At 35.6% G+C, this 17,500-nt stretch overlaps 2 protein-coding genes across 2 annotated transcripts in view; one reads left to right on the top strand and one right to left on the bottom strand.

Moving 5' to 3' along the window:
* The window catches only part of Miga (mitoguardin), a 395,312-nt gene extending 384,894 nt beyond the window's left edge, over window positions 1–10,418 (bottom strand). The window contains exons 1-4 of the mRNA XM_067131459.1: window positions 10,275–10,418; window positions 8,112–8,262; window positions 7,611–7,776; window positions 5,633–5,788 (exon numbers count right to left, since the gene is read on the bottom strand). Of these exons, the coding sequence (XP_066987560.1) occupies window positions 5,633–5,788; window positions 7,611–7,776; window positions 8,112–8,234 (445 nt within the window). The 5' untranslated portion in view covers window positions 8,235–8,262; window positions 10,275–10,418. The remainder of the gene's footprint in view (window positions 1–5,632; window positions 5,789–7,610; window positions 7,777–8,111; window positions 8,263–10,274) is intronic.
* A 3,807-nt stretch (window positions 10,419–14,225) lies between these two features.
* LOC136854922 (N-acetylgalactosamine-6-sulfatase-like) overlaps window positions 14,226–17,500 on the top strand; it is a 14,553-nt gene continuing 11,278 nt past the window's right edge. The window contains exons 1-2 of the mRNA XM_067131457.1: window positions 14,226–14,458; window positions 15,073–15,196. Of these exons, the coding sequence (XP_066987558.1) occupies window positions 14,360–14,458; window positions 15,073–15,196 (223 nt within the window). The 5' untranslated portion in view covers window positions 14,226–14,359. The remainder of the gene's footprint in view (window positions 14,459–15,072; window positions 15,197–17,500) is intronic.

Below are 17,500 nucleotides of genomic sequence, written 5' to 3'. Positions count from 1 at the left end.
GAAGGTGGAGAGATAAAAGGATGGACAGTAAAGGGGAGGAGGGGGGAGAGGGAGGGGGGGGGAGAGGGGTGGGAGGGGATAAAAGGGGACAGTGGAAAGATTAAGAGGCAGGAACTAAAAGGATTCGAGTGAGATCCCTAAGGCGTGATGCTTGGCCTCTTGGAGATGAAGGTAAGGATGCTGTGAGAGAGAGAGAGAGAGAGAGAGAGAGAGAGAGAGAGAGAGAGAGAGAGAGAGACCTCTCTTTTCACGAATACCCCAATAAAAGAAGCAACTGACATTATTCTTATTAACATATATGAAAACCACATACCAACATTTGGGTTTAATAAAACCCACTTACAAAAATTATTACAATTATACAGGTATCAGGCCTGTGCTGTTATACGGGGCAGAAACCTGGACACTTATGAGGAAAGAGGAGGGACTGCTGGAAAGAAACGAGATGACGATGGTGAGATGGATTGCTGGAATACCACTACTGGAATGAAGGGAGAGTCAAGATGTAAGAAGAACGTGTGGTATATGTAATGTAAAGGAAAGGGCTAGGGAAGCTTGTCTGAGATACTGTGGCCATGTGATAAGAAGAGAGGAGGTGGACGCAATCAAGAGAGCCAAGAACATGCCAGTGATGGGGAGGAGGTGGAACTAGTCAAGAGAGCCAAGAACATGCCAGTGATGGGGAGTAGGAGGAGAGTGGTTCGTCAGCCGATCGGATGGATGGACGTGGTGGGGAGGGATATGGGCGAGGTGGGAGTTGGGGAAGAAGATGCGAGGAATAGAAATAGATGGAGAAAGTTGACTCGAGTGGATGACTCTGCTATACAGAGGGACTAAAAGGTCGAAAGACAAAGAAGAAGAAGAAGACAAAAATTGTTATAATTGGCTACCGCTGAAGTCATTTTTACTTTTGATGGTAAATTATATAATCAAATAGATAGAGTTGCTATGAGAAATTCACTCGGACCTGCAGGTATATGCAGATTGCTTCATGGGTAACTGTGAAATGATTACTATCCATTTCAGGGACCTCGAGTCATCATCTTTCTCAAATATCCTTCAAACTAATTATTTGATCGAAATGGTACTCTGACACAGTGTACAAGACACCTCCCGCTAATTTTTTATAATATAGGAATTTTTGGTAAAATAAGAAAACCACAATAAAATATTCTACCTCACTCCCCATCTTCAAACATGAATGATTCCCCCTCCCCTCCCCACTCTCTCTCTCTCTCTCTCTCTCTCTCTCTCTCTCTCTCTCTCTCTCTCTCTCTCTGTTATTCATCGACGTCAAATCGTGATCCGATCTATCTTGCTTCCTCCCTTTACCAAGAATTTCGACAACAAAAGGAGAATAAACATTGTCAAGAGGGCATCCGCTGGTATCTGACTGACCACCCAAGCCATCTCGAACCTATTGTGGCATGACGTAAGGCCAATCGTATTATAATACTGGAAGGAGATTCGTACAGAACCCGTATTGTTGTTGCTTGCTTCTGAAGAAGGTATTGTCAAAATAATAATCATGACGATGATGATGATGATAATAATAATAATAATAATAATAATATAATAATAATAATAATAATAATATAATAATAATAATCTATATATATATATATATATATGAAGTTGTAAATAATAATAATAATAATAATAATCTATATATATATATAATGTATATATATATAATAATATATATATAATAATAATAATAATTAATAATAATAATAACCTATATATATATATATATATATATATATATATATATATATATATATATATACATATATATATATATATATATATATATATATATATATATATATATATATATATATATATGCATATGTAAACCACTGACATTTATAATACAGAGTACACATACATACACACACACACACAAACCACACCACGCCGGCTATACTACACCCCACAAACGTACACAAAAGAACTCTACACACTCGCCCACCCAAACCCAAGGCATAAGCATCTAATCACAGGTAAGCAACTACACAAGGCAGCTAGCTTCCAGGGGCAACATGCAAATGCCATTCATTAAGACGTCTGGTCCCGTGGCCGATATACAAATTACACCTTTGGTACAGAGGTCCCCGACAGGTGAGTCGAACCAATTATCTGGATAAAAAGGGCAAAAATGGATTGCCTGAGAGGAATAGGAGAGGAATAGAGAGGAATGGGATTAAGGTGGAAATGCCGTTGGTATGGCCTTAGGGGAGAGAGAGAGAGAGAGAGAGAGAGAGAGAGAGAGAGAGAGAGAGAGAGAGAGAGAGAGAGAGAGAGAGAGAATTTTTCTCTATGAAAGAGAAAATTTTTCCCTCAAAGATGAGAGAGAGAAAGAGAGAGTTTCTCTATGAGAGAGAGATCATTTTTCCCTCTGAGAGAGGGAGAGAGAGAGAGTTTCTCTCTACGAGAGAGAGAGAGAGATAATTTTTCCCTAAGAGAGAGAGAGAGAGAGAGAGAAATTTTCTACGAGAGAGAGAGACATTTTTCCCCTGAGAGAGAGAGAGAGAGAGAGATTATTTTCCCTCAGAGAGAGAGAGAGAGAGAGAAAATTTTCCTCTATGAGAGAGAGAGATAATTTTTCCCTCACAGAGAGAGAGAGAGAGAGAGAGAGAGAGAGAGAGAGAGAGAGAGAGAGAGAGAGAGAGAGAGAGAGAGAATTTTTCCCTCACAGAGAGAGAGAGAGAGAGAGAGAGAGAGAGAATTGTTAGGCGTGGGGTGATGCGGGTCATCCGAAAAATAAGTAATCAAGGCAGGGTGGCTCCTCCTCCTCCTCCTCCTCCTCCTCCTCCTCCTCCTCCTCCTCCTCCTATAGCTTTAGGTAGACGTGACCTTCACAGGATGTCAACATCAAATCACAGTCAGCCCAGGATAAGGATTGACAGGGATTGGTGATTGGGTGAGTGACTGTCAAAATGAGAGCCAGCCAGCCATAGAGACGGACAGACAGACAGTCTACCTGAATAACAAAATGACAGACGAAGAGTGTAACTGACAGGGCAGAATGACAGAGAGACTGATAACCTTTCATACGAGAAAAATAAATAAATAAAAATGAAATAAAAATCAATCAGTCAATAAACAAAATGGCTGAATCAAATAAATGACAGACAAATTGACCTGAAAGATCAGAATATAAAAATTAATTTAATTTCCAATTTGGCAGACATGTAAGTTATCATTTTGGATGAGAAATTACTAAAAAAAAATAAAACAAAATTTATCCCAAGACTCTGTGCCACTTCCAGAGAGAGAGAGAGAGAGAGAGAGAGAGAGAGAGAAGAGAGAGAGAGTGGCCCTCCCTCTTAAAATGAAGACCTGATAATTAGTGATTCTTGAAATGCATTGGGTTAATGACACAATTATTTACTGAAAAGAGGTAATTAGGGCAAGAAGTGGCGAGGGTTGTGGAAACTCTCTCTCTCTCTCTCTCTCTCTCTCTCTCTCTCTCTCTCTCTCTCTCTCTCTCTCTCATTATTTTGGAAGGATTTTAAACAAACACTATCTTGATGGTTTGTTATACTGTCTATCTGTCTTTCTGTCAAATATAAACTTAAAAAATAAATCACCATGCTTAGAAATGCATGCTTGCAAGCAGACTTCTCTCTCTCAATTTTGATGATAAATGAACAAACTGGACCATTCATGAACTAACTCATATTCAATGAATCGTCAACTAAATGAAATGCAGTACATCCATGCTGTGTTTATATATATATATATATATATATATATATATATATATATATATATATATATATATATATATATATATATATATATATATATATATATATATATATATATAGATATATAAACAAACTCAACCTTTCCCAAAGCTAAACTTGTAATAAAATAATCACTGTATAGTACAGAAGGATTTTCCTTCCCAAATATACTAGCCTCACCCAGTACAGTGCAAACTTCACTCAGAAATAAATAGGAAGGCAAAAACCTCAATTCATTCACAATATGGAAAAGAAGAAGCTTCTGATGACATTAGCCTTACTGGCAGAACCTGATACCCCAGTGATACTACCAATACTATACTGAATAAGACTGAATGCACCTCAGCCAAACTTTTCAGAGAAGCAGTATTTTTCACATAAGAGGACAGATAATGACAACGGCTTACTTCACCTTCTGAAAATGCTTGTGCAATAAACCCAGAACTACATATAATTTAGTATTTGTGCTGTGTATAATGAAGGGAAAATTAAACTTTTGTTAAAGGCAACTCTACATGAAAGGAAAGGCCACACCCTACTAAGGAAATTGTTCCTCAAACACAGGCCAGAACTCTAAGCCCTAAATCAGCAACAACAAAACAATGAAGTACCGTTTAGTGAAAAGAATTGCCACGGCTATCCACACTGTATAAAATAAGACGTGTGTGTATCAAACATCTATTGCCTTAGATAGCTTTGTGTTTCAACTCAAAGTGCATGACTGTATACATATTCAGCAAAATACAGTGATCTATCAGCCCTGGTGGTTCAAGATCCCACTCTATAGGGTAACATTTCTACACCTCTCACCTACTCAATTCAGTACACCCTTCGGAGGCGTAAGGATTCATCCTTTTAACGTTCTTCTTCCCACTGCCAGTCCTTGTCTCTGTTAAAACCTCTTCTCCAAGAACATACCAGCTCTCTGGCTTTGAGATGGTCTTTAATACATCAACTCTTCTTTCCAAAAGAATTACTTTATTGTCACTAAATTTGAACTCATGAGGTTGGCCCTTTAGTGGTCAAAAAAGGGTAGTCAGATACATTCTTCTTACCACTCATCCCCTTACCTCATCTCAATGTTTATAAGTACTACCAAATTTTACCCTTCACAACTGCCCGTTAGTCGAACCCTTCCACTGGAAAGAATAGTCAGCACCTTCTTTCTGGTAAATCTTGCCAGCTTCCACGTCACACCCGACATGCTAGCAAGGACAAACATACCACTTGAACTCTGAGCAGTCTTACTTTATGTTCTCAAGTGGGTTGAAAACATGACTGATTTAGTTACAACATCTTGCTTCATGACATCAACCCAATCAGAGAGCCGGTATGAACTTCAAATGCCTGAGTAAATTCAAGTTTGTTTGATTTGAAATTGAACATTTGTTAAGCAATTTTTATTATGTTATACATACATATTACTGCCTTTCACCAACGTACCTGTTCCCTCCCCTAATGCCTTTATTCTACAATGAACTTTTGAGTACAATAAGTGACTGATGTATGAGGGGCAATCTCTCACCATCTGGGCTAAAAGAAAAACTTTAATTTTGCCAAATATGCAAACAAAGTCATACAATTTGAACTGAGGTTTAAGACTGTCTACGACAATGGTTTGTATGTATGAAACATAAAATTTGTTCCATCACAACCCTGTTAACCATATGTATGCCTAACATCACAGTTTCCTGTTTAGCCTATACTATATGATTAATGGGCTCGTATGAAACAACTTTTTTCAATTTAAAAATGTAGTTTTGAAAATGTTTATGCTGAGCACTGCAATCAAAATAGCTTTATGCCTATAATACCACCACAAGCGACAAATGCATCTACAATCACACAACAACGAAAACCCACACATGACGACTAACCCATTACTCCGTACTGCTGAGGTGTCAAGGTGTTACCGGTGGCAGTGACCTGTGTCGTGACAGAGGCCACGCTCGTTCTGTCACTACTGACAGAACTCTGTCGATGAACTGTCCTATGATAGCCTGGAGATATGTTTCCACCTACGCTATGAATTTCTGAAAATGCAAAGAAAACCACAAACTATGAGCAGCCCTTTATACAGTACGCAAGGTTTCAAAACCTGTTGGCTTACCTTCTTATATTAACCATATATTATACAGTACTTTACTGTACAGTATATCGTTCCCTATAAAAAAATCTTGACATGCCATCCATTAAATAATACAGTCACCTGTATTTCTAACAAGCATAAAAATTTCACATATGAAACTGGTTACAAACTATGAATAAAAATGGTTTTACTTGAAAAATAAAACTGTCTTCCTGGCTTACAGATATGGCTATCCTTAGCCATATCTCTTAGCAGAAAACAAATAAAGAGCACTGCCACAAATTCAAGAAAATTAAACACAAAAAACACTAATTTCTCTGCTTGAAAAACCTGAATCTTACTTTACAAATGTAACATAGCCTGAGAATCAAAAGTTTTTTATAATTCAAAGAATACCACCTGCCACGGTATGTCAACTTGGTTCGTTGAACTCTTCAACTCCTTGAGATCTTAGACTAGTTGCATGCACCTTCTATTTAAAACAGTTTCATAACAACACCTCATTCTACCACACCACCACTCACTGGAATTCATTACAAGACAGAGTCAGACAGTGATACGAGTTAATTATCAGCAAAATGATGCAAAGTACAGCATTCTCCAAGGAACTGTGAGGGAATTGTGGGACTGCCAGGCTGGCCAAAACACTATTTGCTTTCTGGTTGTTTCTCTATTTTACAATTACATTTTCTGTGAGTCTTTGTGAGTTTATAAACAATACAGCGATAAGAAAATAAGCTTTTGTTTTCTTCCTTGTTTAATTAAATGTTAATATGTCTACAATTTTTCAAATGTAAGACACAAAATATGTCTCCTTAGGATATCCTGACAGTATTGTAAGAATAATTTAAATTACTTTAATCATTACTTGTAAATACGCTTATACAATGTTGTTTTAAAAGGTTTGAAACTTGACCAGTAAATGTTTAAATGTTTTCCACTGTGACATTTTATAAGCAATCACTTTGCCAGCCTCAAATAAATTCTAATAAGAGACATTTGCCAAGTGGACATCTCAAACCCCTGGATTATCCTTAAAAGTAAGGTACTGCACTACTTTTATAAATTTAACGGACACACTCATAGCTGGTAAGTGAATTCTGGCACGTGACAAACCAAAGAATGAATTTTCTTCCAAAGCTGAAACTTTTCACTGATCATACAGTACACTATATTAATCTCATAAAATAAAATTATGCAAGAGATTTTCATGGCAGGTCTTTACTTATTTCTTGCATATCAGTGACCTCTTATTTTACAAACAGGTGACATTTATATTGATTTTTTATGCTCAGTACATATCCTATTGTCAGGTTAAATAGAAGAAACCATATTCATATAACTTTGTTCTAGCTTTCATTTTCTTTTTTGATGAGAAGAGATAAAAAATCAAATGAAAATGAAGTAAAAACCTCCTGATTTCATGTTCTCAGTTATAATATAGAACAGTATACAGTAAATAATTAAAACTACACTATAGTACAGTATTAAAAAATAAGGATTGCATCATTTTCCCCTTTCAGTTTTTATAGATAATGCAGTAAAGTATAAGACTATAATACATAACATCCTCTCTTTTTATTTTCAGTTCTTGATCTTCTGCAAAACTGGTTTACCCAGGGGCAAGTTTTATGACAGCACAGAAACAATTAGCACCTAAGACTTGTGCAACCTCATTCTTGTAGTAAAAAACCTTCATTACAGTGGCTAGATGTTACAAAAAAGTTAGAAGTAATAAAAATAAACAAGATTGAATTATGACCCACCTCCAGAAGGACTACGGATCGTGATAGGTTTTACTTTTCGGTGACTGCGGCTTGGATCATCAGGCCTATACAAAGCAGACTTTCTGGGTGATCGTCGACGCCTCCTTAAATAACGAGCTACGAGGCCAATCAGTGTTAAGCCAGTTCCGACGCTAATGATTATAATCTGGAATTAAATGATATTTGAGCTTCCATTCTCAGAGTAGTAGTGCTCTCACTATAGATTATACAAGAAAATTGACAGAAGAAAATTTCTTACCATTTCATCTTCACAAGTTTTCTTATAATTATTAGAGAGAGAGAGAGAGAGAGAGAGAGAGAGAGAGAGAGAGAGAAAATGTACTTATATAACTGACATCATGAATACAAATGTCATCTAAACATTATGTTATATACTAAACAGAAACTTACACGCTACCATATCTGAATGAAATTCCTGAACATATCTTTACAACAAGATGAAAACAAACACTTTCTTCATGATAAAAAAATCATACAAACCTTCTGAGGCTTTGAAAGATTTTTGTACTGCTCTGATATGATAGACGAAATTGACGTCGGTGAGAAGGTTGGCAGTCTGATTAGAGGCCGCTGAACTGTCGGAACAAGTTTCATTTCGTCCATGGTTCTAGTCTATTAGGAACCAGCTTTCCTGAAAAAAAAAAATCATTATAAAAATATTGTTTCAAACAAAATCGGTACTATATAAACGCATCTTTAAACACTTTCATTTCAAAATATCATAACATCAAACATACAACAATCTTCCTCAAGCATTCACAGCTAACATTTGTTGGAAAGTTGAAAAACTATTTGTAATTCATGGCTACTTGTTCACTATATCCATGCACATACTGATTCAATGAGTGTACATAAGTTCTTTAGCTTCACTACTACATTAACCCCATGAGACTTGGAAGAGTTGGGGGGGGGGAGGTTTCCAACAAAACTAATCTTCAGGAATCCAAACTCTAACTGCTAATGCACATTGCAATATTTTTCTTTTATTGCCCATGGTAAATATATCTTTCATGGCATAATGGTGGTTATGTTGCCATTTTGTAGCAGAATACCTGTACTTAGTTGTAGTACATTTGAAAATGGAAAACAAGGATAACGAAAAGTCAAAATGATAAGCTGAAGATTCCCTCCAGATGACATCCTTTAACGTCACTGGAATCTCAACAGTAGGGATTAAAAGGACCTCAACTAGCATGAGAAACCCCTATGGAGAAGAAAAAGTAATGCAATCCTTGGCATATGTAAGCTCACTTTTAAAAGTGCTAAATAGCGCCCATGAGACAAAGGACCTGAGCCTCATAACATTTGGTTGTAAGAATGAACACTATCATAGTAGGCTATTGGTACTCAAAAATGCCAAAAATGTTCTTATACTCTATAATATTGGTGTACATCAGCTGAAGCCACAGGAAAAGCTTGACAAGAAACTACAGTGCCAATGCCTCATGTAATTAACACGTCTTCGGGCGATGGCTCCTGGTTGGAAGCAAGGCCGTGTGACATTGCCTGCAATGCATGGCAGCACATCAGTTTATATCTGGGGCCCAACATTGTGACGACTCATTCAGGCTTTAAGCCTGTTATGCAAATCTAGCCTACCAAAGCCTCTAGTCTAGGGTATTCAAATTAGAGTATAGTCTAGGCTAGGATCCCCTGTGGCAATTTCAATCAGTGTCATTAATACAACTTTAGCCTAACTTAATAACTATCAGTCTAGGTTAGAAGGCAACAATGAAATAAGTTTATAATCTTCCCGACCCTACACACTTATAACATACATCTAGGCTAGCATACTTGCATTACAGATAATAAGGACATTCTAAAGCAACAACCTTGACACATTTCCAAAAATGCATTAATCTACATAGTAAAACCTCACGTGAGATTCACGTTAGTGAGACATCAACGACACAAATGGTATGAACCTAAACCCTAAGTTAGGTTAGGACTCAAAAAGGTCATTTTGCTTTAAGCTAGCTTAAGCTGGTTTACTCAGCATCCTGTTCTCCTAGGCCAGTCTAAAACATTAATATAACTACTAATCATGGAAATCGATAACATTATAATTAAATGCGACTTTAAAGCCTTATTTTAAGAGGTACAACAGCACAAAGCAACTTAAGGTGTAGTCTTGGCTAGCCCAAGTTGCTTTAGCCCAACCATGAGCTGGTCCCACCAGCATTAAAGCGAGCATTACGTAAAGATCTAAGGTATTGTAATTCATTTGTTTATGAATATAATTAACAGTGATTTTATTTTAAATTCATTTCTAACAAACACATGAACCCTGGACTGTCATATAGGAAAACTACTTGGTCCTTAGGCTACGCCTGGTGCTGGTCCAACCAATTTCCCTACGAAGGGAACAACGGTGCCATGCCCTAATATTTGGACAAAGCACCAATCAAACCCAGATTCCTGTCCCAGATACAACATATCTATAAATCTACGAGAACAATTACGTCCCCCGTGCATTTCATATGCAGTAAGAATGCCCTCATTTACTGCCATTGCAAAGAAGAAGACCAGAGTAGCGATTTCGAAACTATAACTTTCTACAACTTTATTTTTTTCGTTAAAATATAGATAATCCACTTCGAAAACGACAAGATTGAATGGAGAATTAGTGGCAGAATCAATCACCTCCGAGTTTGAAATGAGGAGGAATTCCTATCACCGAAAAACCAGCCGATTACGACGGAAATTTCACCACAATTTCAAACACACTGTCACTCGCGACCAAAACAAACACCGGTGTGTCGTCAGCTCGATCAGCTGATGGAGTGGGTGTACATCTTGCATGTAAACATTACTCGTATTTGGTTTAAAATCGTTAATTGTAGTCTTCTTTCCCCAAAATATAATTTTATAAAATCAAAAATAATATTTTTATGACTATATAATTATAAAATAACCATAAATATTAGAAATATTTGTTCATTTTAAAATTGAAAAATGTATTTCTTCCCCGCGAGCTTTGAGTTCGTCAAGGTCCCTCGGGGATTAACGTTACGTAAATATATCTGCGATTAAAATTCTACACGCGGATATATCTTTAAGTATGGCCCCTGTGTTATACCACTTCGTACTAAATTAGTCTACGAGGAACTGACTTTTCTGGACAAAACAAAAAACGTAACATACGAGAGATAAATCTAAAAAAATAATTCAAGTTCTTATTTTCAAGTCATCTTTGGATTATTTACTGCATTGAAAATAAAACGATATAAATGAGTAAATCTAATATTGCTAAAACATGGTGCATTTTTTCTTATAAATATATATATATATATATATATATATATATATATATATATATATATAATCACGTTCCATATTTTATTCATTATATATATATATATATATATATATATATATATATATATATATATATATATATATATATATATATATATATATATATATATATGGAAGTCTTAAAACGTGATGATGCGTTTAAATGCCTTATTAACCTGGCAAAACATGACTCTTGATTCCTTTTGCAATGTAGATTATAAGGTTCCCCGTATGACTTTGCAAATAATATGCATAAATTCCCGAGGAGCCAGTTTAAATTGCTATTTTTTGTCATGGAAGCTTTCATTTATAAGAATATCACTGAATAAAAAGAGAACAGGCTCAGAAGAAGTCGGAAATATGATAAGATAAAATTGAGATAGAATTAGAAACAATGTCAAATAATTGGTATTACCGGATAAGTAAGTGAGAAGTAAATGGGTCAAGTATCTGCAGACAGCATTTTATAGAACAATTCAATACGATAAAATAAGGAAGGCCTTATATGCAAAAAGCATACAACGTGAAACGAAGGAAATTATCGTATCATAATTTTAGGGCAATGGTGGCCTAAGCCTATACCATAAATGAACAAAATCATGGCCTTCATTTGATTTTTCAACTTCGGTCTTTCGTATAAGCAAGTTTAATAAACATAAATCACGATAAAACTGGTATAATTATTACTGCGTACGCCAGGGCCTCTAGAAATGAGCTTATAATTAAAGTGAAAGTGAAAGCTAATGCCATGGTTATAGTTTAGGCACCCATTAACTCAGAACTTTTACGTTTTCTTTGAATTCAATACAACACGGAATTTAAGCACAAACTCAAATAAAACATTGACTTGTAAAAATGTTTTCTGAAATGTTCATTTATCGCAATAAGCTATTACTCTGACCTGTTATTTCGTCATCCCATACACCCTTACACAACAATGAAAGTTAAATTATTAATCATGTATCGTAAACCCGATTCTATCTTTTAAAAATTAACTGTAAGAAGGTTTGCAAGTGCCTCCTCATCAACATTGTATTAGGTCATTCTAATTTATCAGTGCATATGTAAAGCAAGAGTAGGTATGCGTATATGCGAAAGATACTGGATTATTTATAAGTAAGAAATTGCTACTGTTTTCTATAATAATAAATCAAACATTGATTCTTTGCCAGCAGCTCCCAAGACCAGCAACGAACAAAAACAAGGATTTTTGAGAAAAAAAATTATTTTAACATTAATTTCACTCGCGTTTCTACTCCGCCTTTTAGCATTAAAGCCCACATGCATATAAGCATACACCATTTAGCTACAAATAGACAAATATTCAAGAAGATAGCACTTCTTGAAACTTTATTCTTCTACATAACTATAAACATATATCATTTAGCTACAACTAGACAAATATTCAAGAAGATAACACTTCTTGAAACTTTATTCTTCCTGGGCAAATATACTCCAAGTTTTTCTAACGATAAACAGGTCGTCCAGACTTAGTGTAGACAGCCATTCCTTGCGCGTGTGGGATTTTGAGATGATAAATAAAGTCAGGGCCATCAACCCTGAGATTCAGAGTTGAACCTCTGACATTTTACTATTACAAGTTCCTCATATAAAAACATCACATCACAGTTACTGGCACAGTTTTAGGGATCAAGGGAAATTGACCTTAAGCCTAGAATGTTTGTGTAAAGTACTCTGCAATTTTTCTTACAGTAATGAGTGTATATGTATATATATATATATATATATATATATATATATATATATATATATATATATATCAGACACTGGGTTAAATTCAATGTTTCCAGGTAAAATTAAAATTTTCAGCATAAAACCAGAGGAAAATCTAGTAAAATAGATTCATAACAACAACGACAGTATAAAAATCATTAGAAGCAACCAACAGCAAAATCAACAAGAATATTTACGTTATTTAAAATACGTATATATATATATATATATATATATATATATATATATATATATATATATATATATATATATATATATATATATATATTATTATTAGGAGGATGTGTAAAAGGATTGTTAATCCAGTGTAAACCTTCTATTCCATTTTCGACCAATTTCTTACTATAAAATCAATGAGAAGGGCAAACAACAAGGTGAAAAAACATTTCCTTGCGGCACCCCACTGTATATGCTGCAATCGGATATCTCAATTACATTTAGCCATAGTGACGCAAGACCTTCCATACTATTAGACTGTGGACGTTGTCAAAAGCTTTCTTGTAATCAACAGGAAACCCATAAAGGGATTTTTAAATTCCATACACTACAGTGCAATATGTCTTAACACAAGTATTTAATCTACCTAACTCCTGCCTTTTTCTAAAACCAGTTTGACTGACACAGGAAGATTGTGTAATATTGAAATTGCATTAGTCTGATGCATCTTTGAATCAATAAGAGGACTAGTGTAGACCCCTGGATGCGGTCCCCACCATAAGAGACGTGCAGGAGATGACGAGGGAGAATTTGAACGTGCAGCACAGCTGCTAACAGCTTCTGACTCAGTGTCAGCTGTACAGAACCTAGCCACAATTATCTGAGTCATGGCCTTGTGGCGAAGTAATCGTTGAAGTATATTTGTTAAACCTTGGCAGATCTTTTTGAAACTTTTCAGGCTGGTCAGAGTTTAGAGGTCCACATCAAACCGCCTCCTACTGTCCTCTACTCCCTCTCACACCTTACCTCGTTTGTGGTCAGGCCAACACAAGGAAAATATTAAATTAATTCTCCCATAAAACTGACCCTTACCAAAGTAAACAAAGATTTTTTTTTTCTAAGTAAACAAAGACTTATCTTAATAATCTAAATATTAGAGTAACCGTATCAATTAAAAACACGATTCAAACAAAGACTATAAATCACCAATCACTTTTATAGATAAACTCCAATCTATTTTTAAATTTTGGGGGCGTGACTGACTGCGGTCCCATTGTTATGTTATCAAATGAAATTTCTAGAGCTAATGGCTAGCCATGAAGGAAAATAGAATATAGCTTTGTGGAAAGAATATTAATGATTTAAGATGACATAAACGACCTGAAAACGATACTGAGTCTAGCATAAGTCTAGCGTACAATGGCTTTATTTAAAAAGATATTACAAAATGGTATCGGATATTAAATACGTAGATTCAGTCCATTTTTAAAGCTGCCAATGGCCGCCGTGCACGAACCTACATAACGACTAGATATCTACGAGATAATCATAAGTCTTTGTTTACCATTGTCATCACGTTATCATTAAAAGAAGCCGGAGCATTTCGCCCGCGTTTAAAAGCCACCGCATGACCGTTACGGAGCGCACAAACGAACCGACCGTCATTACCGCTGCCGCCGCGAGAAGTTGCCAACGACCGCTAGAGACAGACGGAGGATTTTACAGTACGTCGCGGGGAAATGAAGTCCACGCTTTGGTGTCTTATTTTGATATTGGTCTTCCTGGGACGGAATGAAGCCAGGCAACAGCCAAATATCGTCATCATGCTCATGGATGACGTAAGTAACTAACGATGGTGGAGATGATTTTCTTTTGGAATGCGAAAATGCTTCGCCAATTTACGAGTAAACGGAGGACGGAAATAACATCAACTAGGCCTAATTCACTGAGGAGCAGAAAAAGAATATGGACGAATTCTCTTTATTTTTAACGTTTAAGCACAATCTTTACATTCTTTGACGAACGTTATATCTCAAGGTAGACGAAATAGCGTTCGTATTAATTTATAAAGACGCCAATTTGCCTCGAAATAGAATAGATCTTAAGGGACCCTCGCAATGAGTTTAGTCTCGTTTTCTATCAGCGACTTAAGCCATAGAGAACGAAAGTTCTAAGCAATGACGCAATCGTTTAATTTTATTTAATTTTTGGTCGCAGAGTACATTTGTTTTTACAACAATATATATATATATATATATATATATATATATATATATATATATATATATATATATATATATATATATATATATAATACAGGTCTGATAAACTTGGAAAATCGTCGAAATAATGAGAAATTTGCATTATATATTAAGCCAATCATCATATTCAAAGGTCCCATTAACCGATTTAGAAAGATATTCATATTAACCAATTCCTTCACCTCCCGCAGATGGGCTGGGGCGACTTGGGCATTAATGGTGAGCCCCATCGAGAAACGCCCAATATCGACCAAATGGCCCTTGAAGGAATGACAGCTACTTCCATGTACACATCGGCACCCCTTTGCTCCCCCTGTGAGTATGAATCCCCGTAAGGGGATGGTGCAGTCACTGCACCTCACGTGGTGTACTGTAGACAATGCTTAAGGTTCGTTGGCCCCTAACTGCAATCCTTTTCATTCTTTTTTACTGTACCTCCGTTCATATCCTCTCTTTCATCTTTCAACCCTCTCCTAACAATTGTTTCATAGTGCAATTGAGAGGTTTTCATCAGTTACACCTTTCAAACCTTTTTACTCTCCTGTTACACCTTTCAAACCTTTTTACTCTCCTGTTACACCTTTCAAACCTTTTTAGTCTCCTGTTACACCTTTCAAACCTTTTTTACTCTCTTGTTACACCTTTCAAACCTTTCTACTCTCCTGTTACACCTTCCAAACCTTTTTACTCTCCTGTTACACCTTTCAGACCTTTCTTACTCTCCTGTTACACCTTTTCAATCCTTTCTACTCTCCTGTTACACCTTTCAAACCTTTCTACTCTCCTGTTACACCTTTCAAACCTTTTCACTCTCCTGTTACACCTTTCAAACCTTTCTACTCTCCTGTTACACCTTTCAAACCTTTTCACTCTCCTGTTACACCTTTCAATCCTTTCTACTCTCCTGTTACACCTTTCAAACCTTTCTACTCTCCTGTTACACCTTTCAAACCTTTTCACTCTCCTGTTACACCTTTCAAATCTTTTCACTCTCCTGTTACACCTTTCAATCCTTGTGAGTATGACAGCCGTATCTCTCCTTCTTCTTCTTCTTGGTTAAATGATGCGTTACTTGGAAGCAGAGAACGTGGGTAGTTTGATGAGAATGCTGTAAAATTTTGTGTATGGAAAGACCTGATAGATGCATAACCATAAGTATGTATGTATGTATGTATGTATGTATGTATGTATGTATGTATGTATGTATGTATGTATGTATGTATGTATGTATGTATGTAGAGATATGTAAGAAAAAATTTGTTTTATTGTCAGTAAACTACAAAATTTATTCCCAAAAAGTTTGTGTATAAGAATATATATATATATATTTATAATATATATATGTATATATGTATGTATGTATATATATATATCTATCTATCTGACATATTTTTAATTTGTTTATATGGATGTATCTATGTATCTGGAGATATATAAATTGAATTTGTTTATTGTCATGTAACTACAATTTTACTAGATACATATACGAGAGATGTATGTATGTATGTATGTATATAGAAATATATAGGTAAATTTTTTTCTAATCAGCAAACTACAAACGTGGGAGTCTCGTAACCGTGTCTATACATCATCAAATAGTTATACAGTCTAAGTTATAATGAAAAATGGCATCGCCCCACACCTGGTCAATTACAGGTGTAAGCCAAGATGTAAAGAGATGCTAGTGAATTGCAGGCAGATGTTCAACCCAATTTCAACACCTGTCGTGTAATGGACGAACTTTATGAATCATACGGATTTTATCATATATGTATATATATAAATGTGTGTATATATATGTATATATACATACATACATACATACATACATACAAACACAACACACATACCCCCCACACACATACACATATATAACATATACATGACATACAAATGTATGAACTCACAAGCACATATGTAATACACACATGTATAGGCTATACACACTTATATACACGCACATACACATACACATACAGTACACATATACTCGTACAAAAGGGGAGAGAGTCCAGAAATTAATTAAACAGAGAGGTTCCAACACCACTGAATAATAATAATAATAATAATAATAATAATAATAATAATAATAATTAATAATAATAATAATAATAATAATAATAAAAAGAGCAATACCACTGTGAGTAGAGACCTTTCTTAACATTAAAATATTATCATGAATTCAAGGCCAAAAAACCAATTCATATAACGACTATCAACTGATTCCACTTCACCCCAAACTCAAACCTTTGTCTAACCATCACAGCTGATTGACAGCAATCGCTCACCTTTTGAAGAGATCGGTGACAAGTGATCTCACCTTATCAATTATCAGCTGGAGCGCCTAGGAGGGCGGACGAGCAGCCCTCTCTCTCTCTCTCTCTCTCTCTCTCTCTCTCTCTCTCTCTCTCTCTCTCTCTCTCTCTCTCGCGTCTCTTTTGTGAAAGGGTGAGAGGAGCTAAGTGGATGGAATGCAATTATTTTGTCGTTAGATTCGTTATCTTCTCGCTATCTTGCTATTGGTTATTCTGTTTGGTAATGAATGGGGCGAGGACTGTATATTTCTGTATCTATATTGGCTGGGATACATGTGTAGGTATATATGTATATGTATATATA

This window comes from Macrobrachium rosenbergii, chromosome 30, assembly GCF_040412425.1.
Source record: "Macrobrachium rosenbergii isolate ZJJX-2024 chromosome 30, ASM4041242v1, whole genome shotgun sequence".
Taxonomy (NCBI): Eukaryota; Metazoa; Arthropoda; class Malacostraca; order Decapoda; family Palaemonidae; genus Macrobrachium; species Macrobrachium rosenbergii.
This window is presented reverse-complemented; position numbering and strand designations above follow the sequence as displayed.